The sequence below is a fragment of the Solea senegalensis genome, linkage group LG6 (genome assembly GCF_019176455.1).
Source record: "Solea senegalensis isolate Sse05_10M linkage group LG6, IFAPA_SoseM_1, whole genome shotgun sequence".
In the NCBI taxonomy this organism is placed as follows: Eukaryota; Metazoa; Chordata; class Actinopteri; order Pleuronectiformes; family Soleidae; genus Solea; species Solea senegalensis.
Genome location: NC_058026.1, coordinates 26,692,049 through 26,712,245, shown reverse-complemented (window position 1 = coordinate 26,712,245; position 20,197 = coordinate 26,692,049). Strand labels below are relative to the sequence as shown.

At 40.6% G+C, this 20,197-nt stretch overlaps 1 protein-coding gene across 1 annotated transcript in view; it reads left to right on the top strand.

Moving 5' to 3' along the window:
• Positions 1–20,197, top strand: part of LOC122771694 (VPS10 domain-containing receptor SorCS1-like) — a 186,640-nt gene that overhangs the window by 123,743 nt on the left and 42,700 nt on the right. The window contains exons 4-8 of the mRNA XM_044029405.1: positions 5,625–5,783; positions 11,942–12,015; positions 16,806–16,870; positions 18,296–18,414; positions 18,806–18,895. Coding sequence (XP_043885340.1) covers positions 5,625–5,783; positions 11,942–12,015; positions 16,806–16,870; positions 18,296–18,414; positions 18,806–18,895 — 507 coding nt within the window. The remainder of the gene's footprint in view (positions 1–5,624; positions 5,784–11,941; positions 12,016–16,805; positions 16,871–18,295; positions 18,415–18,805; positions 18,896–20,197) is intronic.

Here is a 20,197-nt window from a genome sequence, read left to right as displayed (position 1 = left end):
CTCTCATAATTTACAGTCTCCCTCTGTCATGCTCTCTCACACACACACACACGACTTGATTGATTTACATTCAATACTTTCAGATACAGTACTCAGAGCTTAACCTTAACTACCACTGAACTAATCCTAATCTTAACCCTAGCCCTAAACCTTAACCTAACCATAACCTCAGCCTAAATTTAAAACATGCCTTTACCTTAAAATGTACTCATTTACAGTATGGGGACCTGATTAAGTCCCCATATTGTACCACACACACATAACTGTTACACAGAGCAAAACATCGGTGATTCACAAATATCATTTCAAATAATTCTAAAAATCTGCTTCATACCATTGTGGCACCTCAAATTAAATCACTTGGACGGTGTGTTGGTGAGCTAACCAGCCATTTATTTTCAAGGCACTCAATTTTTGAAGCATGGGTGTTTAAGGGACTAAGTGTGTGTGACGGCAGACAGGTTCAGTGTGTCTCTGTTTAGACAGAGAGATGGAAATGATTTTCTGTGAATCCAGAGAATTCATGTGGTACTAAATCCTTGATTCGAGTTTTGATTTTAAGGTCACAATTCGATATTCTCTCTCTTTTAGCATAGATGCGTGTGCCGTTTTTAGACTTCTCCAGTTTAGTCTAGGATCACTGGTTTTATGTCGCGATAACTCGTTTAATTTTTCGGTTATCACGACAATAATAGTTAATACTCCACCACTGAACAATTTCACATGTCTGATGCTACAAACAGGTGTATAGCTCTAGTTATCGCTTTAGTGCGAGTAGAGTTTTAAAGTAGTTGTGCTCCAAATGAGGACAGAAGAGTTGTCTGTGTTAATGGAATTGTTGGGGTTATGTCTACAGTCTTATGATGCCTGTGGAAAGGTCCTATAAGGGCCCTATAGTGTCTATGCTTTGTCCAACAGAGTCTGCTGGGTTTTGACCTTGCCATCGACCTTAGATTGCTCAGGATTTTGCTCTCTATGACTGCTCTTCTACTGTATGCAATGGTCTGCCTGTGTTGTTGCGTCAAAGGTTGTGAATTGTTTCAAGTCCTACATCTTGGCTCTCACCAAAGAAAAGAAAGTAAGGAACAAAAATAGATGCAGGGTGAATGAATTTGTCACTTAAGCTGTTGCAGACAGTCTTTATTAAAAGTACTGATTAGTTCAGCTTTAAATAATACTTAAAATGAGTAGGAATGATTCTTGTCTTTGGCCCTTTTCTTTTCTAAACCTATAAATCATTCAGATATAAAGGGGAAATACATCGGCCTTGTCACCAAGACAAAACAATTATAAAAGTTATACTAAAAGTTTGTTTTACACCGTGAGAGTAATTTTCACACCAGTTCAGATTAGAATCACATCCATCATGGAGTAGTGTTACATTCAACTCCTTCAGTATTAATGTAACAGTTACAGAGTTAAATACACTCTAAAATAGTTCTGAAATGTGTGGTAAAATGACACCAAAAGAGTCAAATTCATCTCCTGAAATTGGTGTTAAAACGACGATTGCAGTGTTACTTTACCTCTTACTTTGTGAATGTGACGCAGGCTTGTGAGTGGCTATACATACATATATTATATACTTGAGGAGAGTTGGTGAGTGGGAGGAAAGCTGTCGTTGCAGACAGGTGTAGAGATGAGCCGAGAAGCACAAGGATCAGAAGAGAAGTTTGTGGCCAGAGCTGCGAAAAAAAAGACCATATGTGCTCGTTTATAAAGCTTTAATCAACTGTGTTTTTTTGTTTGAGCTTGAAATGTCTCCTTCATTAAATTGTAATTTAAGCATATTAATGACACAGATCCGACTAACCTGGGGAAGGGTTGCTATGTACATCCAGAGGAGAGTGAAGGTGCAGAAATGACAAAAACACAAAAGGAAACAGATATGTTAGTTCACTTATTTAGATAAAAAAGTGACATTTGTAATCCAGACTCTACTCTTTGGTATCAGTCACGTCATTTTCAGTACTTGGGACCTCCTCAAAGTGGGCGGGGTCATCATAGCATGGCTGCACGAAACTGCCATGATGTCTATATGCAACACAAACACACACATTTATGACTGAATATTTAGAAACAGTTACTGAACTGATCTGAAATACAGCTGAATGGGTTGTGATGCGGCTCACGATCGCAGTGCTGTCGCTCAATACACCAGACTCGAATAATTTGTCGCCAAAATACTCTGGGTAACTTCTGCAGACAGCGACTGTAGAACACTGTAGAGCATCTCTGCATCTTTGGCTGACAGCTTACCAGACGTAGTTGGGCTGGCTTATTGAAAAGCAGGAAGTGACAGTGAATTTAGTCAAACACCAGTGGAGGCTCACATCGTCAACAACAAGAATCCCCAAATCTTCACCAAATAAAATCCAGATTATTTCACCCTTACCTGACTGCGTTCAGTTGAGAAGTGGAAAAACTCAAATGTATCTTGGGCTACTCATTGTTAGCAATGCCAGTCGATAACGTGGTTCTTCGTGTAGCATCCTGTCAAGGTTTAAAAACAGCACTAAATTTACTGTGAAATGGAGTTCCTGGGGGCGTTCCTAGGGGCGTTCCCCGTGTAGGAAATACCTCTTTACCTCTGGACGTCAGAGTTCCGACCACAAATGGAATGCACTATAAATATCAGTGCCTCATAGAGCCACACTTTAAAAAGCCTGAACGTAATGCAGTAGCAGGGACGCTTTGATCTCCATATTCTGGTGTGAAAAACATTTGAAACCGCAATTCAGCCAATTATAAAGTTGTCTTCTATTCCAGCTGTGCTGCACTTCCATGGAGTGAGCAAAACCGTAATTGGGATTTGTAGTTCAGAGAGTGTTTGAGAGCGTTTGATTGGGTTGGTCAGCATGTGGCTCACGTTTGTGGCATTACACCTGCCTCCAGTGATTGATGAACTGCTGTTGTGTGGGTCTGTGCGCCACGACTGCCGTTCGCCAGCTGAGTGCTGACAAATGACTCAGCGGCATGAGGGAGCAGAAACGCTTTGCCATACGGTGGCACACTGATAAGAATATTGACTGCAAGGGGCAGTGTGTATTCTCATTTACGCCGCTGTCTGCCGACACAATAAGCACACAGAGAATGTCATGCCAAAGGCCATCTCTGAAACAAATGTAAGTCCTGGTGTGCATCGCAGGGACTGTACTGTCTCTCCACTCGCAACAACTTTTATTGACTCACTGGCAACAGATGTGTCACAAAAAAACCCTCCAATAAATAAAGCATCATGAGGACTCCAGCACAGCTTCTACTGACCTGCAATTGACATATAAACAAAATGCCACTTTTACAACACCATCAACATAAATGCTATGTGTAATATGAGTCTGGGTCTAAGTTTTTTCTGTTCATTTAACGCAGGTTTATGCAAATTCTCTTTCACTCTGTTTGTCCTCTGTTGCAGTCTATCAGACTTCTTACTTTTACTTTACTGATTGTAAGTTTTTCATGTTGTCACATTATACTCATGCAGTTATAAGCAGTTACCAAAGCACCACTTTCCTGCCTGCCTCTCAACCACATTATCTCTCAAGTCACTACATCTATTTAATCTTGTTTGATTTAACATCCCGTACCTAAAAAAACATAAAAGTACAGAGTTTGGTACCAACTTAGTTTTGTGTTACCAACAGTTACTCTGTAAACTGTTGGACAGGCCAAAGCTCAGCAGTGAGGGAAACAGAGGCAACATCAGACATGAGCAGCTGGACGCTACCTCAGATTCTGACCAGGGCTGAGACTTATAGTCATCTGTTGATGACCCTAAAATATTTCATATAATATATTATATGTAATGTTATGTACCCGGCTTTACTAGTGTCCCTTCAATTAGAGCTTAGGAAATACGGTGTGAAACTTAGTGTGACTTTAAGCCTTTAACTTACATAGATAGATACACGGGTTGATCAGACTTTAATCAGACAGAGAGATGGATGAAGGTAAACACCAACTCCCCACTGTGCATTGAGAGGCTGTTCTTGGAGTTTGCTTCCTCAGCCTTCTCAGATAATACTGTCAGACACTTGCAGAGTTTTCCCACCAGTTTGAGCAGTCGCTGCGACTGTGGGTGTGATCCCTCAGGATGTCAACATGGAGGAAGAGGTGCTGACTGGACTTTTATTTGTTATGAGCTGACCAATAAATGTCCTATATTTCAGAACTATGCATCTTTAACAAGGGTTACACCAGTGGCAGTCTGTCTGCCAGTGATGGTACTCTGTGTGTATATATATATATATATATATATATATAGATAGATAGATAGATAGATAGATAGATATATATATATATAGATATGTACATATCTATATATATATACATATATATAGATATATATCTATATATACATATATTCTTTCTTCTTATTTTTTTAGCGACTATGCCAGAATTTGGGCATAACATATTGGATGTCTAAGAAAAGAAAGAAGCTCATGGGAAATCAGTGCTTTCAAGGCCTGACTGAGCTCAGGCAGTGAGCATGAAGGGAGACACAAGCAGCAGAAATCAAAATGATGAGACACAAACACACACATGTTCAACATTCATGACTTGAGGGGACATTGCCTTGACGACTTACATTCATTTCCTGGATACTTACTCTAACCTTAACCACAATTACTACTGGCCTAATCCTAACCCTGACCCTAACCTTACCCTAACCTCAACCTCAACCTCAACCTAACCTTAAAACATATCTTCATCTTAAAATGTAGTCATTCACGTTATGGGGACTTGCTTTTTGTCCCCACAAGGAAGACAAGTCCCCATAATGTGACTGTGTAAACAGGTTTAGGTCCCCACAACATTAGTAATACCTGGACACACATTACACTCACACACACTACAGTAATAATACACTTGCTGTTACACATGGTAATCAGGCTTGACTGATTCATCGTTGTGTTGTGCCTTTTTTTAGACTCTATACACACACACACACACACACACACACACAGGTTTGTACAGCTACTCTTCTTAGGACACTGCATTGACTTCCATTTCTAAACAAACCATTATCCTTCACTTTAACCATAACCACATAATGCACATTTGAAATCTTAGTGCTAAACTTGACCAGTTCATCAGAAACCATGTTCTGCCTCATGAGGACTCTGGTGGGCGTGTCCTCATGTCATTTCACGATTTGTTGTGGGAATGTGTGAAGTGTGGCGACTCCTTGTCGAAACAGTTTTACAGTGGGAAAACGTTTATACAATAATATTAAATGATGTTCTTAGTGGTTACTTTAATAACATAAATACACATTTTGATTTTACTTTCTATTTTAGTAGTTACAGGAAGAGGTCACACTTCGCACGTGTGCAGAACAAATTGTTTCAGGGTAACAGCTTGGCAATAAATATAGATCACATTGGTTATTCCTGACATAATAGACGTTATAATCTTTCATTGGTTTAGTGAAATTCAGGAGTAGTTGTACACTGCAGCAGTTTACAGCTCTATGTCTAATATTTTTTACATACACATTTCCCAGCACTGTAACTCCTGTTTATATTTTTATGTGCAGCCTGAAAATCAATGTGGCTTTGTTCTGTTAAGTGCTGAATTCCAGTTCCCAATGACCTCATTTGTCACCCTTCTGCTGTGTCCAGATCATGCTGCTGACTGATCCGGAGGTGGAGAGCAGCCTGCTGATCAGCTCTGATGAAGGAGCAACCTACCAGAAGTACCGACTCAACTTCTACATCCTCAGCCTGCTCTTCCATCCCGAGCAGGAGGACTGGATTCTGGCCTACAGCCACGACCAAAAGGTTAGAGAACAGGCAGGGCGAGAGTGCAGCGGCCCGTTATAGCAAGGCATCAAAAGGAGCTGAGTGTTAAGTCAGATGGAGCAGCAACAGCCTTGGGATGCAGTGCCTCAGAGCAAGATGGATAAATGTGAGATCCTGTTACACAAGAGTTTGGCTCGGAGCGCCGAGACAGAGTTCATGAAGTTCATGTGAAAGAAAGGTGGATAAGCATGGGTTGCATAACCACAGTCACTCACACAGAATAGGCCAATAATAAAAAGGAATAAATGCTTTGATTTTCAGAATTGAAAGCCCCGAGGAGCTGAATCTAAAGTTGGATTTTCTATTAGTATTCAAGTGAAGTGATTAATTATAAAGGGAGGTTAAATTTCAAAAAAATGACTTGGAAAAATGACTTGTTCATGAGGTGACAGCAAGTGTTATAGGTGTTAGCAGAACCTCAAATGGAGACACAAAAAGAGTCCAAAGTAAAATCAACAAAATCTTTAATTGTCTGTCCAAAAACAACAGCAAGACCTGGATAACAAAATCAAAGGAGGCTAGGACATAAAGTGAAAAGCAACAATGAGCGAGTGAGTGAGTGAGTGAGTGAGTGAATGAGTGAGTAATCTGCAGCAGGTGAGTTGGAGGGAAACCAGGTAAAGGGGTTTCTCCGGCCAGCCAGCAGGGAAAAAGACAAGCAGACACACCCATAAACACACCCACTCGTGCAGACAGGGGTAATCAGACAGATGTAGAACAGGAGGGGAAAGGAGAAGAAGAAACAGAAGTCAGTATTTTGACCTTTTTCTTCTCTCATGTCAAGATTACCCTGACCGAAGCAAATTGTGATTCACAATATTATTGAGATTTCTGCCAAACTTAAAATATAAATCACACACACTCTGTGATATTTGAGAGCGGTTGTGACCTTTAACCCACTGATGGGTTAATGGCTGTGTTAAAATCTTCTCCTGTCATAATTGGGGAGACAAATGGTGTCTTTATGGGTAAAAGAGAGTGAGGTTTTTGTGCTGTGGAGTTAAAATGGGATGGAGAAGACATGTTTGTTGTTTTTAATTCATGAGAATTTCACAAATGTTGTGTGTTTCTTGTAAAAGACAAACATCAGCCTGTTATTTATTTATGCGGTGGAAGACGTGGAGCCCCTTTGCCTGCGTACAATATGTGTGGATGTTTCATGTTGCAACTTTGAGTGGTTACATGATGACAGAGCGTGTTGTTCACTTGATCTGATGTGTGCTTTGTGTTTCAGTGTGGTTATGAAAGTCAGACGAAAGAGAAAGAGTCGAAAGAAACAACTTAGGGCAGGAATCAGAGAGGATGACAGAAGGAGGTTCAAAACATGAAAACACACAGCCTAAGACACATAAGCACGGTTTCCGCCCAGTCCAAAAACATTCGTTGAAGATTAATTGGACACTTGCTGACTTTTAGAGAATAGCATTTAGCATCACTGATGCCACAATCTCTTACTTTCATGGCAGTTGTCGCTGTTGTGTTCTATTTTAAAGCTGTGGTGCTATGAAGCCAGGACACTGACATTGTAGAAAAAGCTTTATTGACAATAAAACAAGGATTGGCACTGAAACGTGTTCCATTTAAAAAAATAAATAAATAAATCATTTATTTAGATATTTTTTAGTATTAAAGCGTGTTTTTCAATGTCAGTCTTCACATTTCTTCTTCATGTCCAGCATTGTCTAAGCCTTTATGGCTTGAATGAATTTATACATACTCACACCACTCCCATTGCTTCTCGCGGTTCTACTTGTATCAAACAGGTGTTATCAGTGCCGATGTGCAGTGTGTTATAATGTGAACATCACACAGAACATCTGATGTTTTCATTTTAGTTTTTATAAACGTTGGTTATAGTTATTGTCTTCACCAGCTGATTGTTTCTAGCAGTGGTTCCCAAAGACCAAAGACTGGGTCAGGACCCACAGATGGGTTTCACTGGGTTTAACCCTAACCCCCCGAAGATTTGCCCAATTTAACCAATCTTTAAGTTAAAATTGATGTTTTAAATGTCATAAAATCAAGTTGAAATTGATTAACCAAGCATCTTTTGGAACTGATTTACCAATTCCAAAGGATAGGTGTAAATGAGTTACTTCACTGTGAGTTAATGAGCTCTCGGCATGATTTCCATTGTGATTTGGGTCACAGTAGTTTGACAGATATTGTTTCTTTGCATTGTAGACAGTTATCGCTGGTGCTGTGGTAGCGGTCATTAAACTGAAGGGACCTGATCTCTGATTGGTCAAAGCCTCCTGTGACACAACAGATTCTTTCAAGCCTAGAGAAATGTGCAGAAATGGTGTTCTCTCTCAGATAACTTGATTAACATTATGTTATGCTTAAAGGCTATTGTGGGATTCTTGTATTTCTATCCATTTTAAGACTTCGGGCTTCAAGACAAACACGTTAACATTTACATAAAAAAAGCATGAATTAGATAGTATCACACTGATTGTGTGCACTAGAAGCAAACATGTAAATCCCTGATGTAACTGGATCTCAGTGGAATGACGCGTTGTAAACTACACTCTCAGCATTAGACAGTGCTATAAAGAGAAAGAATCATCTCATATAAGAAGGCCACGTGTGGGTGAGAAATCATTTTATGCGGGGGAACAGCCAGAAAGAAGAGAGAGGTGCAATTTATAGGCATTTTAAAATGACCGTTTGCATTAATAAAATGCTTCTCTTTCAGCTCGGCCCCATTTGGGTGTAATGTTTCAGTTGTGATGAATAATGAAGGTATTCGTCTTTGCTGTGTGGAAATGACAGACGGAGAGAGAGAGAGAGATGTTCCATTCTAGGAACATCCCACTTTGATAGTGCAGAGTTTATCATGGATGCACACCTTTACCACACATGTATCGGTGTGTGATGAGTTGAAGATAAGCCATAGTCAAAATCAGTCATTTGTTAATTAGAGAGACAGTTCAGTCTTTTAAAAATGTTTTTTTGTGTGAGGTACAGACACATATCAGTGCTAATAGAACCAGCCTGACACACTGATGCTGGTGATGTAGAGAAAACATAAACAGAAGCATCTATGCCCCATTAAATCTACGGTATCTTAATATCTTTGTTTGTTTTCCTCATCGTTAGACAAAATCAAAATTTTTAGCTGTTTGTCTACTGTTGCAAGTTTCTCACAGAGGTAAATTCCTGACACATTTGAAGTCACTGATGAGGCAGCAAATGGAATGCATCTAGTTTGTTTCTAGCAGGTATAGTGTCTGTATTTCACATGTCGGTGCTCTGAATCTGAACTTGGATTAATAGATTGATTCAGTCGTTTTTTTCAAGCCTTTCCTTCACCGACATGATGCACGGGGTTGGATTGTGCATCTCTAATTGTGTGAAATTTGGTCACCGGCCGTGAGTGCCAGGTGCCGTCTTGCTCGACCGCTCTCGTCCTCCTCACCCCTCCCTCCCTCCCTCCCTTCCCTCACCCCTGCCCTGACTCACACGCGTCACCTCCGCCAACAAAACTGCTTCTCTTTCAATTTCCTCGCCTCCCCCTTTGGCAGCACTGCTGCATTTGTTGATTGAGAGACCATTGCAGGCTGTAAAGGCTGCATCCACTGCACCCACCACCTCCTGCTCCTGCTCCTGCTCCTGCTCCTGCTCCTGCTCCTGCTCCTGCTCCTGCTCCTGCTCCTGCTCCTGCTCCCCACCTCTTCACTGTCACTTGCTTGGCTTCATGCTAAGTTGCAGTGGGAGCATAATTAGTCAAAGTGATTTTCTGCTGCCCTCTTCCCACCCTCCCTCCCCATCTTACCCCCCAACCAGCGTGTATCTGCCTAGCACAGCTTGGCATGGGAGTCATGGAAATCTCATCAGAATATGCACACATCAGGCAGTGTGAATACACACACGCGCACACTTGCACACAAACACACACATGGAACTAAATGGCAAGAACAATCAGAAACATGAAGTAACTAAAGAAGTTAGAGATAGAGAAGACGTTTTCAAACCCAACTGTTTTACAGTTTGTCTTTAAACACTGTAATATATGTAATTAAACTGTGACTTAAACAGATCAGCTCTGTTCTTATAAAAGTTTATTTTTTCTGGTCTGACAGGACTTTGAGAAACGTATTTCAGCTCGTCTGGACTATTGTAGTGTATTTTTTGTTGGGGTTAACCAAGCCTGCCTTTCTTGTGTACAACTTGTCCAAAATGCTGCTGCTTACCTTGTAACAAGAACGCACAGGTGTGAGGCCATCTCCCTCACTCTGACCTCCCTCCACTGGCTCTCACACAGTGAGATTTTATAATCTATAATAAGTGAGAGATAACTGCAAACAGGTTGGACCATGACTTAAAAAGCACCCATATATAGTTTGAGAAAATTCCACTCATTTAGCAGTTTGACAAGATACATGCTTCTTGTCCCCGCCCACCTCCGTGCTGCTGCTGTATACACACAAACGCTCCCTCAGTCAGGTCTGATGTTTTGACACAGTGTACAAATCCTTTCTGTTCATGAAGACCAAACAGAGGCAGAATAATAACACAGACAACAACAACAACAACAACAATGAACAAAAGTTACACACTGCAACTTTAAGCAGGCACACATGTATTTGTGGCTAAAATCCCTTTTGTTTAATCCCTGCTGGCAGCCATTTTCTCTCTGGCTCCGCCTCTGTGTGGTTGTACTATCCCTTTAAATTATGCTAATGCTCATTTTTCCAAAGAGAGGAGACACTGATTTGACAGCAGTGGTGATGATCTTTACAGGACACGTTTGAAAAGCAGGCTTACTCGACGTCCTTCAGGAGAGAGCGACTGCATACAATTAGAAAATAAATGAATATAAACAAACAGAGACACATTATTTTTCTTATCTGCTAATAAATGCTTGTTGACACACCACACATGATCGCCCATGTGTGAAATGGAAAAATGTTCGGGGAGAAACAGTAAAAATAAGTTTGACGCCTCATTAAATTCCAGTTTTAAGCTACAGAGTAAACGCATTTGTCATTGAGCAGCGTGAGAGAAGACAAAAGAGCTTCAGTGGGTGTTTCACTCTGCTAAAGGTGTTCACTAACACTCCGCATTTCGCTTGATTTATTGTATTTAGCACAGTGCACACAATACTTTTTGCCCCATTCTACAGAAGAGAGTGTAATTGCATTAATTTCATTCTGCTTGAATGACAGTGAACTGACCAGAAACTTCACCGGTGTAGGTGTAGAAAGGAGGCTCTGCTGATTATCTTATTTGACTTTATTATATTTGTTCAAATAAAAATATCCATGACTGTTATTGTAAAAAGCATAGCGTGAGCATTTAAATCAGTTATTTCAGTTATATACATATATAACTGAAATGTGTTTATATATTTATATGTATATGTATATATATATATATATATATATATAACTGAAATGTGTACATATATATATATATAAGTTATATATGTATATATAATTGTGTTAATTTAACTTGTTGAATTTACTTTGGACTACTTAATATACACCTCAATATTTACTTCCTGGTTGTTTCCTATTGGTCCTCAGGTCATCTGTGAACAAAAGGCAAACCCTCGCTGAAACTATAGAACAAATATGATTTCATAGACACAAATGAAAACATTGGATTCCACATGTGTTCACATAGAGACATATGTCCCGTAATACCTGAGGTATTAAATTATTCAGTATGAAAACAAATCATGACATCAGTCAACATATCATCATTAAAGGGGAAAAAAGGGGACTGCCTTCAACTCTTTATTTTCTGTATTTTCTTTTTATTTTGCTCTAATATTTATTAGGGTTTTTTTTTTTCGTTTTATTTTGCTATACCTGGCAATAAACCAGATTCTGATTCTGAATCTGAATGTTTAACTTAATTCACTTTGGATTATATGTCAGCACAGCGCCACCTTCAGTTATCATCACAAATCTACAGTAATATTCAGGTTTTCCAATGTGTGCCTCTCAACCACTCCATTTTATTTATTGAAGCTCAAATCTTTAAATCATTAAATGAAAGTTGACCTAAAAACAATGAAAAACTCACAGGACGTATAGTTGTTTACACTGCACAGCTTTAGTATGGAGTGTCTTGTGGTGATTGTTATTGTCTGTTAAGATGAATTATGTCCGTCTATCTGTCTGCAGCTCTACAGCTCCGTGGAGTTTGGGAGGAGGTGGCAGCTGGTGCACGAGAGAGTGGCTCCCAACCGTTTCTACTGGTGAGTACAGTCATGTTTTTCTTGCCTCTCTGATAAATAATTGAATATCTTCATATATTTATCCATCTCTTGATGAAAGGAGCGTCTCTTTGTCCATTAATTGCTTGACTGTCCAACAGTTCACTCGACAGGCTTCAGACTTGGCAGGTGACTCCCTAAGAGCACCAGTGTGTGCGGTGCTGACTTTGACTGAATGAGAAATTTAAGAGCTATCAGTCGAAGAACAGACACACACTCTGAAGGTTCTGCACTGGTATAAATATAAAACTACTCCTACTATTATTAACTGCTCAGCTGGAACACGGTAAACTCTGGAGTGACCTCACTCCCACTTCTGACTCCAGAGCTGTGATGTCAGCACAAATACCTGTCCCGTCATTGTGTGTCATTACCCCCCATGTGTGAAAGTGTGACTACTTCCTGTTACTGTATTACAACATGTATTTTATTTTATAAAATGAATTAATACATTGAAAGATACAACAAAAATGTGTATTATATTTTTAACAATCAATAATGTAAACTATATTTATTTTATTTATTATTTGATTTGTTCTGCACAAACTGTGACGACTTTGTGTTACTGCCAACGACTCTAAATGTTAAAATAAAACATAAACATTTTATTTTACAGCGTTAGTTCTGATACTGATTGTAAGCTATTTATATTGTTCAGCGTTTGTGGCAAAGGTTTTATATAAGAAGTGGTAAAGTCAGTGGCTCTTATTTTGAAAGCCAGGTTGAAAGGAAGTGGTGCTATGTAAGATTGAAGAATGACTATTGTGTTTGAAGAAGAAAAAATGGTGCTGGTAACTGGTTCATGCAAGGATCCTCCGCAGTGTACAGTGTATTTGTTTTATAGAATATATCAAAGTTATAAGAACATAATATAACATTATTTTATTTAAAATCCCTGAACTTACCATACTCTGCGCATGTGCGAAACCTTTTTACATTACATTACATTACATTACATGTCATTTAGCAGACGCTTTTATCCAAAGCGACTTACAATGGAATTGAGTACAATCAGCCAGGGGTGGAGTCGAACTTGCAACCATTGCGACCATGATGTCTTTCGCAAACAGGGTACCGGTCTTAACCACTGAGCCACTCCACCCCCTTTTAGGTGCAAATCGAGCAAAGACAACGTGAAACACTCAGTTTCACAGCTTCACGAGTTATACAGAGTCTGAGTAACTGAGCTGTGTCAAAACAAGTCAAATGTGCTAAAGTAAGTTATATAACAATATCAGAGTTGGTAAATCAAAGCAACAGCTGCTCTGACTCAGACACTTACCTTATATGACAGTGTTGCATCCAAATTATTTATAGCTGTAATATATGCAGCTTCATTTGATCATGTCTTAACTAGGAAGTTAATGATTTCTTCGAAACATGGTGGGAGGTTTGGTGGGTGGAAGCAGCCGCAGCAGCAGCAGCCTGTGAGTGACAGAGCTCTGTAACACAGTCACAGCTATAGACCGTCATCTATAGCAGGTGTGGGAAACATTTAGTTTTATTTTCAGGGCCACACTGACATAAATGAAGAAGCAAATGGCCACAAATAAAAGGTGTTAAAGAGATCATTTCCATGAACCATCTTATACGCAATATGCAAAATATAAAATATGAAAATCAAGAAACACTTGACCGAAAACCGAAACACAAAAAAATGACTATGCCAATTTTGTACCATTGTTTTTTTTTTTTTTTATCTTTTTGTTGTTATGGCTGGGACTGTGTGTACTTGCCTCACTAATGTCAAGGCATTGCAATTATATATATTAATATTCATGCGAAAGAGAGAGATAGAGAGGGAGAGAATGTTCTCTGGTTTGAAGTGGATGTCCATTCACTGTGGACCATGTCCAAGTGAATGAACCATTTCATTGGTGTTCCAAACTGATCTTAGACAGACTCTAAGCGGGAATAGACAGGTGCGTGCTGCAGTTGGTACATGCGTCATCGCGACATCCTGTTTCAGTGGTTTTGTTTCGGTGATAAAAGTCTTTCAGCCGAAAACCGAAAATGCCTTTTTTGGCCATTTTTGGCCAATAAGGTTGGCCCAGTTTTTGCTGCATCTCTATAAAAAAGTATTGTAAAAGTAAAGATGCTTTAAAAATGCTGTGACATATAACCTCAGGGATACGTTTCTTTTTCTGTAATTATTTCAAAGTAAAAGTCTGGCTGTATTTCACTAGTTAAATGCTTTTAATGTGAAGATGCAGAACTGAATTGTTTGGTCTGTATTTGCAGTCACTTCATGTCGTCCTCCACAGACCCTGAGCATTGTCTCCTCATTTGTCTTACATTAATATTTTGATGTTAACTCACATTCCTCCTTCAAAAAAATAAAATCAGGTTTGTGGCCCCGGGGCAGTATATGTATAGAGTGGATGTGCTCTTGGAGCCTGTACACTGTTTTATTTGCAACCTGTCAGGCCCATACGTATCTTCACTTATCACATTCAGCATCTCTGTTACCTGGTCTTCCATATTTTGCTCGAGCTAAATGATTTTTACCAGCACGCAGGTGCTGTCCAATCCAACCGGCTTTTACCTCCGCAAACTGTGGAGGAACTGTCAGTGTAGTAACAAGCTGGGCAGCTGGGACTGTAGACAGCCTGGAGGGCTGGTGCTGCAGAAGCTGTCAGAGTTCTATTTTGGGATGCACGCTGTGCAGTAGGTGTGGTGGTAGCCCCGGTAATGAGGCTGCAGAGGGAGCTCGTGTCTGCTGCACATGTGGCCGTCCAACATGTGAGGAAAGTGACGAGTGTTGGCTTATTATTTGTGAACCGGTTGGGCTGCTGAGTGCTGCTCGTCCGCGCGGGGCCACTCGCACTTTACATTTTTATATTCAGTCACAATCAGCTCGGGAGCTCAGTGCGTTTGCAGGAAACATCAAAACATTGCAAACAGGGCTCATTCACAATATGTAAGTACCTGTTTGTCACTGCTGTCAGGTAAAGTTTACAAACTGACTCCATGTTCCAAAGTTCCCAAATATGCTGTATTCCCTTTACATGGGAAGTCTGAACTGGGAGTCACGTCACCTTCCAGTTCCAGAGAAGTGGAAGTTGGAACATGGATGCAAACATATCTTGAGCTAGCCCATGTTAGCAATACCAGTCAAAATGAAGCCAGACACATGCGACTAATTCACTGTGAGGCAAATAAGACAGACGTGCTGCAGCGCTTGAATCCTTTGTCAGGGTTGGTGAGGTTGCATCGACTTTCTCAGTTTGAAATCTGAGTTGGAGGTGTTCGTGTTGAAGAAAGCTGGGAATTTTCAGTTCCACACACTCTTTTGAGAACACTAGTGCTGGGCGGGATACGATGAACAGAAAGTGAATTACACGTATAACAGGGAATATTCTGGCATCTATTTTGTCAGTATCGCGTAAATATTCAATTTCCTTTCAAATAAATTGACTCTGTCTCTCAAGATGTAAGGGCAGGTTTCCCATGACAAAGATTTCTCCTTACCTGAGGAGTTAAGATTAAGCGATTTCTTAGTAATGGGTTTCTTACTTCAGTCAGACGTAATAGTATTCAGTGATGCAGTGATCTCAATTCACTGATATGATTGGCTAAGTGTCGTCACATGGTCATTTACAGCACTTTTCCTGGACCTCTGGCACCACAAAGGTTGGAAAAGCTGTGTTTGTTGAAATAGGTTTGGGGCTGGATAGGACAGCATCTGGGTCCAGATCTGGACCATGCCTATTAGTGCCTATTCTGGTCTGCCTATTAGTGACCACTACTTACAGCTCTAGCGCCACCTGTTGCCTTGTCATGCTTTTGAAAGTAAGTTTTAATGAGCTTTAGTGGGATATAATATTTTATATATATATATATATATATATATTTTTTTTAAATAGTAGCCATCAACATGTGAGCTGGGCCTAAGTGCAGCTCTTTTCCCACTTTGGACAGCACAAAGAGCACAGGGCTGTCCAACAGACACACACATGCTGAGACTAAAAAGCAGACTTTTCCCTCCAAAGTTTCAACAAACCACGCGGCGCTAGCCACTAACTCAAAGACTTTTTTCTCTCCACTGCCTGCCTCACACTGCCTGTTCCCGAGCACCTGGATGGATTATTCAGATAAAAATGGAAATGTGAGGCTTACATAAGTAGGCCGTCATATTCACAGTTGTGTTTCATCTGGGAAATCACCAATACTACCAATAATGATATGATTAGAAGCTATGGTGGTCTCTCTCTCTCTCTCTCTCTCTCTGTGCTTCTCATTCTCTTCACACATTCCCCTCACTCTTTTTATTTCCCTCTCCATTTATGTGTGTGTGCTACCTGTCGACACATTCTCTCACCCCTTCCCCCACCACCACACACACACACACACACACACACACATACCCTCCATGTGTGTTCTGCCTTTGCTTCTCCTCTGATCCCCCAGTCTTTTTAATACATATTTAATGTGGTAATGATTATATGCTATTCCATCTGTGGGCATCCCAACTGTAGTGAGAAAGTCAATGGCTTTTCCTCTCTAATGATGTCAGGAAACATCCTCCTCCATCTTTCTGTTGGGAGGGTTAAACCCGAGGTCTGCCTCTCCTTGCACTTCAAAATGCCTCCGACATTAAAGACACACAGACGTGGTAATGCCTGCTGATGTGTACAATGACTCTCTCTCACTCGTGGTCAGTGCCGCTTCCAGACTCTCAGGTCAGGCAGCATCCACGCAGTAGGTGGCATCTGCCCAGAGGCACAAAGACCAGCAGTTGTGTCCCTGAAACACATTTGTCTGCCTTTCAGGTCCAAAATGGGTTTGGACAAAGAGTCGGGCCTGATTCACCTGGAGACCAGCATCTCTGAAGGACGTGAGTAATTGAATTCCGAGTTCAGCTCTCCATTTTCTGGTGTCTTTGTACTGTACTGTGAACACTGCTCCCCGAGTAGAGAGGATTCAGGAGTCGCGTGGACAATTCTGCTGACGCGTAATGCAAGTGGACAACTTAAATGGCCAAGTCTGGGGACACACACAATGACAAAGGAGAGAGAAGTAATGCATATATTACAATGCTTTTAAAAGCAAGTGATTTCGCTCAGTGGCAGGTTTTTGCTTGCAGGTAAAAAAAAGAAATGTCACTTATTCTCCTGAATGACAATGAACGCTACGATGTAGTGTATGTGGTGAGACAATATATAGAAATGACCTTGATTCAAAGCAAAAGGTTGTCAATTATTTTTCCCACTCAAGTTTTTAATTATTAAAAGTGTGTAATTTGGGGAGTGCTAATCAGCCTGAAAAGACAAGTGAAATATATTGTGGAGCACCAAGCAGTGACTGGTGTGAAGGTCCTGAGGGTTTTTTTTTTTTTTTAGATTATCATTTTTTTGAAACTTCTTGAAAATCTTTTGAACATGCAGGAAACGTCAAAACCAAAACTTTGCCCAATAATCACAAACCCAATTCCATTCGTTCCATTCAACTTTGTGTCTATTTACTCACACAGGGTTCCACATTCATTTAAAGATAACGATAAAGAAACTTCCACACCACAGTAGCTATGGCAACCAAGGCAGCATACGTCCTCCTAATGTGAGGACCCATTCGATGCAGCTTCAGTCTGATCTTCATCAGGTGCATTATGACAAATTCCGGACGCAGTGTTTTTAAAGTTGGACGCACATCAAGGACTGAAAATCTATACGTTCTAGCGACTCCAACCTTTCTTCTTTCCATCCGTCTCCTGTGAGACTCCTAACAACAACAACAACAACAACAATAAGTTGATGGAGTGCCCCTTTAATACTTAATAAATACTGCATCAGTTTGATTTGGCTGCTTTTTCAGAAAAGCCCTCAGAAAAGCGTCGGTGCCATCTTTCTGTCAGAGGTCCCTCTTTCAGACGGACACAACAGAGAGGAGGCAGTCGTGCAAACACACACGCAGCAAACATCACTCGTGGCGGATGTTACAGTTACAGAGCCAGAGACTATCACTATTGATCATGTGCACACGGAGGAGGCCGACACTTTTTTGGCAGAGGCTAATGCACGGGGACAGCTCTCTTCCAGCTCTGCGATTGAAAGCAAAGAAAGCAATTGGCCTCTGTGGTCGTCTGTCTTCACTGCTGCTCGGCTCCTCCCTTATACTGGAATCACTTTATTGACGCGAGTAATGCAGGAAGCCTGAAAGTGGCTGCTTAGCTGTGGGTGAAGGCCGTCTTTCTTCATTGGCCTGACGTGTGTGTGTGTGTGTGTGTGTGTGTGTGTGTACGTGCGTGCGTGTGTGTGAGCAGAAGCGCTCTATGTCACCTGCAAGCTGCAGAACTGCACAGACGCCAACAAGGGCAAACCATTCCCTGGCTTCATTGACCCCAATTCTCTGGTGGTGCAGGATGAGTATGTGTTTGTCCAGGTGGGTAATTCATTCATTCATTCATTCACTCATTCATTCATTGACCAGTTTGCTGAGTGAAAATCACCAGAACAAGGAAGTTCTTCAAGGTCATTCTTAGAAATGACTTTAAACACCTCACCCAATGGGGATTTAATAGATTCTCAACATTCACCCTCAGATAAATGATTGCAAGTAGTAACGCAGAAGCCCTGTAACAAACTTAAAAGTGTTATAATAATTATTATGACCTAAAGCACACAGTGGTCGGCTTTAACTGGGACCATCTGTGTGATTCCTTACATGACAACTAGAGCATGTACTGTAGGTGCTTTGTGTTTCCCTGTTGTGTAGAAAAAGCTTCATGTGCTTACTCCGCGTGAGTCTCACTCAAATTCTCCATCACCTCAAGGTGTCAACTGCGGGAAAACCAATCTACTACGTGTCGGCTAAAAGAGACATCTTTACTCCAATGAAGCTGCCGAAGTACACCCTTCCCCAGGTAAGTAATATACCTGCGTTCAGCTTAAACACACCTCTAAATGACTGAAGGAGAATGAATTGTAGTCATTAAAGCTACACGAGGGTTGGGTGAACGTGTATTTGAGTTGCAGTAAAGCTCCGACAGCACTTCCTGTTATTTATGGGCTAACTCGAGGCCAAAGGTAACTCTTCATGGTGTTCCCGGAGTTGTTATTCCGTGCCGCTCTGCGTGCGCACGACTGTGCCTGTCACGCAGCTCCGTTGACAATTAAAACATGTTTTATTCAATCAAGCCCCCGCCCCTCTCTCCCCCTCTCTTCCCCCTCACTCTGAGGTGCTGTTGGCACAGCAAGAGGCAGATGAAGCACAGAACCGAGCAGCATGTTCTCTGCTGCATAATCTCTGCCTGCCTGGAAAGCCTGGTGTACTTTTAATGACTGCTGTATCCTCTTGGTTAAAATACGATGTTCTCCTGATTATTTAATGTGATTAAGCTCAGTAGGTGCTGAAGAGCAGTACACAATATGGAAGTTAAAGTCCTTATCACCACATAAAGAGAGCATTTAGACAGATAAAAGCTTTTCACAAATGCTAATTACTGATGATAATAACAATAATATCAGGGGGTGTTCATGTTAAATGCCAATTCATTTAAAACTGCTGTGGTTTTTGTATGTTTTGTCTGTTGAATATGAACCAAAATCCATTTGTCCGTTTGTCATTATCCTCCAACATGTGCTTGAGAAGCTTTTGTTCACAAACTACTGAGCATTGCTGCCAAATAAATTAGTGTTAGTATCTCAAAACTCCCAACAAGGTACAACAATGTTAATGTTTTAAAGTAGATTTCGCCTCCAAGTGGACATAAAACACTCCAGCAGCTCGTTGTTTACCATGTCCGACACCGAGGCTCCGGTCTCCTGTCTCTGGGTTTCTGTTGTACACTCCAGACGCCGGGTTTCAGCTATCAGCTGTTTCAGCTCTCAGTTGAGCAGCCAACCGGTGAGCTAGCGAGAAGTTGAGATTCAAGATTCAAGATTTCTTTATTGTCATTCCAACACACATTAAGACATGAGGTCAGAAAGAGACTCCAAAAGCTCCACAAACTCCAAAAGTTTAAAACATTTTAATCTTGTTTGAAGTTGTTTCCCTGTACCCATTATGCTTTTATGGTTATGAAGCCACAATAAATGTCATATTCAAAATTGTAATTGCTCACTTTGTTTAAATACTTTTACTTTTACTTCTAATACTGAAGTACATTGTATTTCAGAAAATGACTTTTGATACTTAAGTACAGTAAATGTCAGGTACTTTAAAA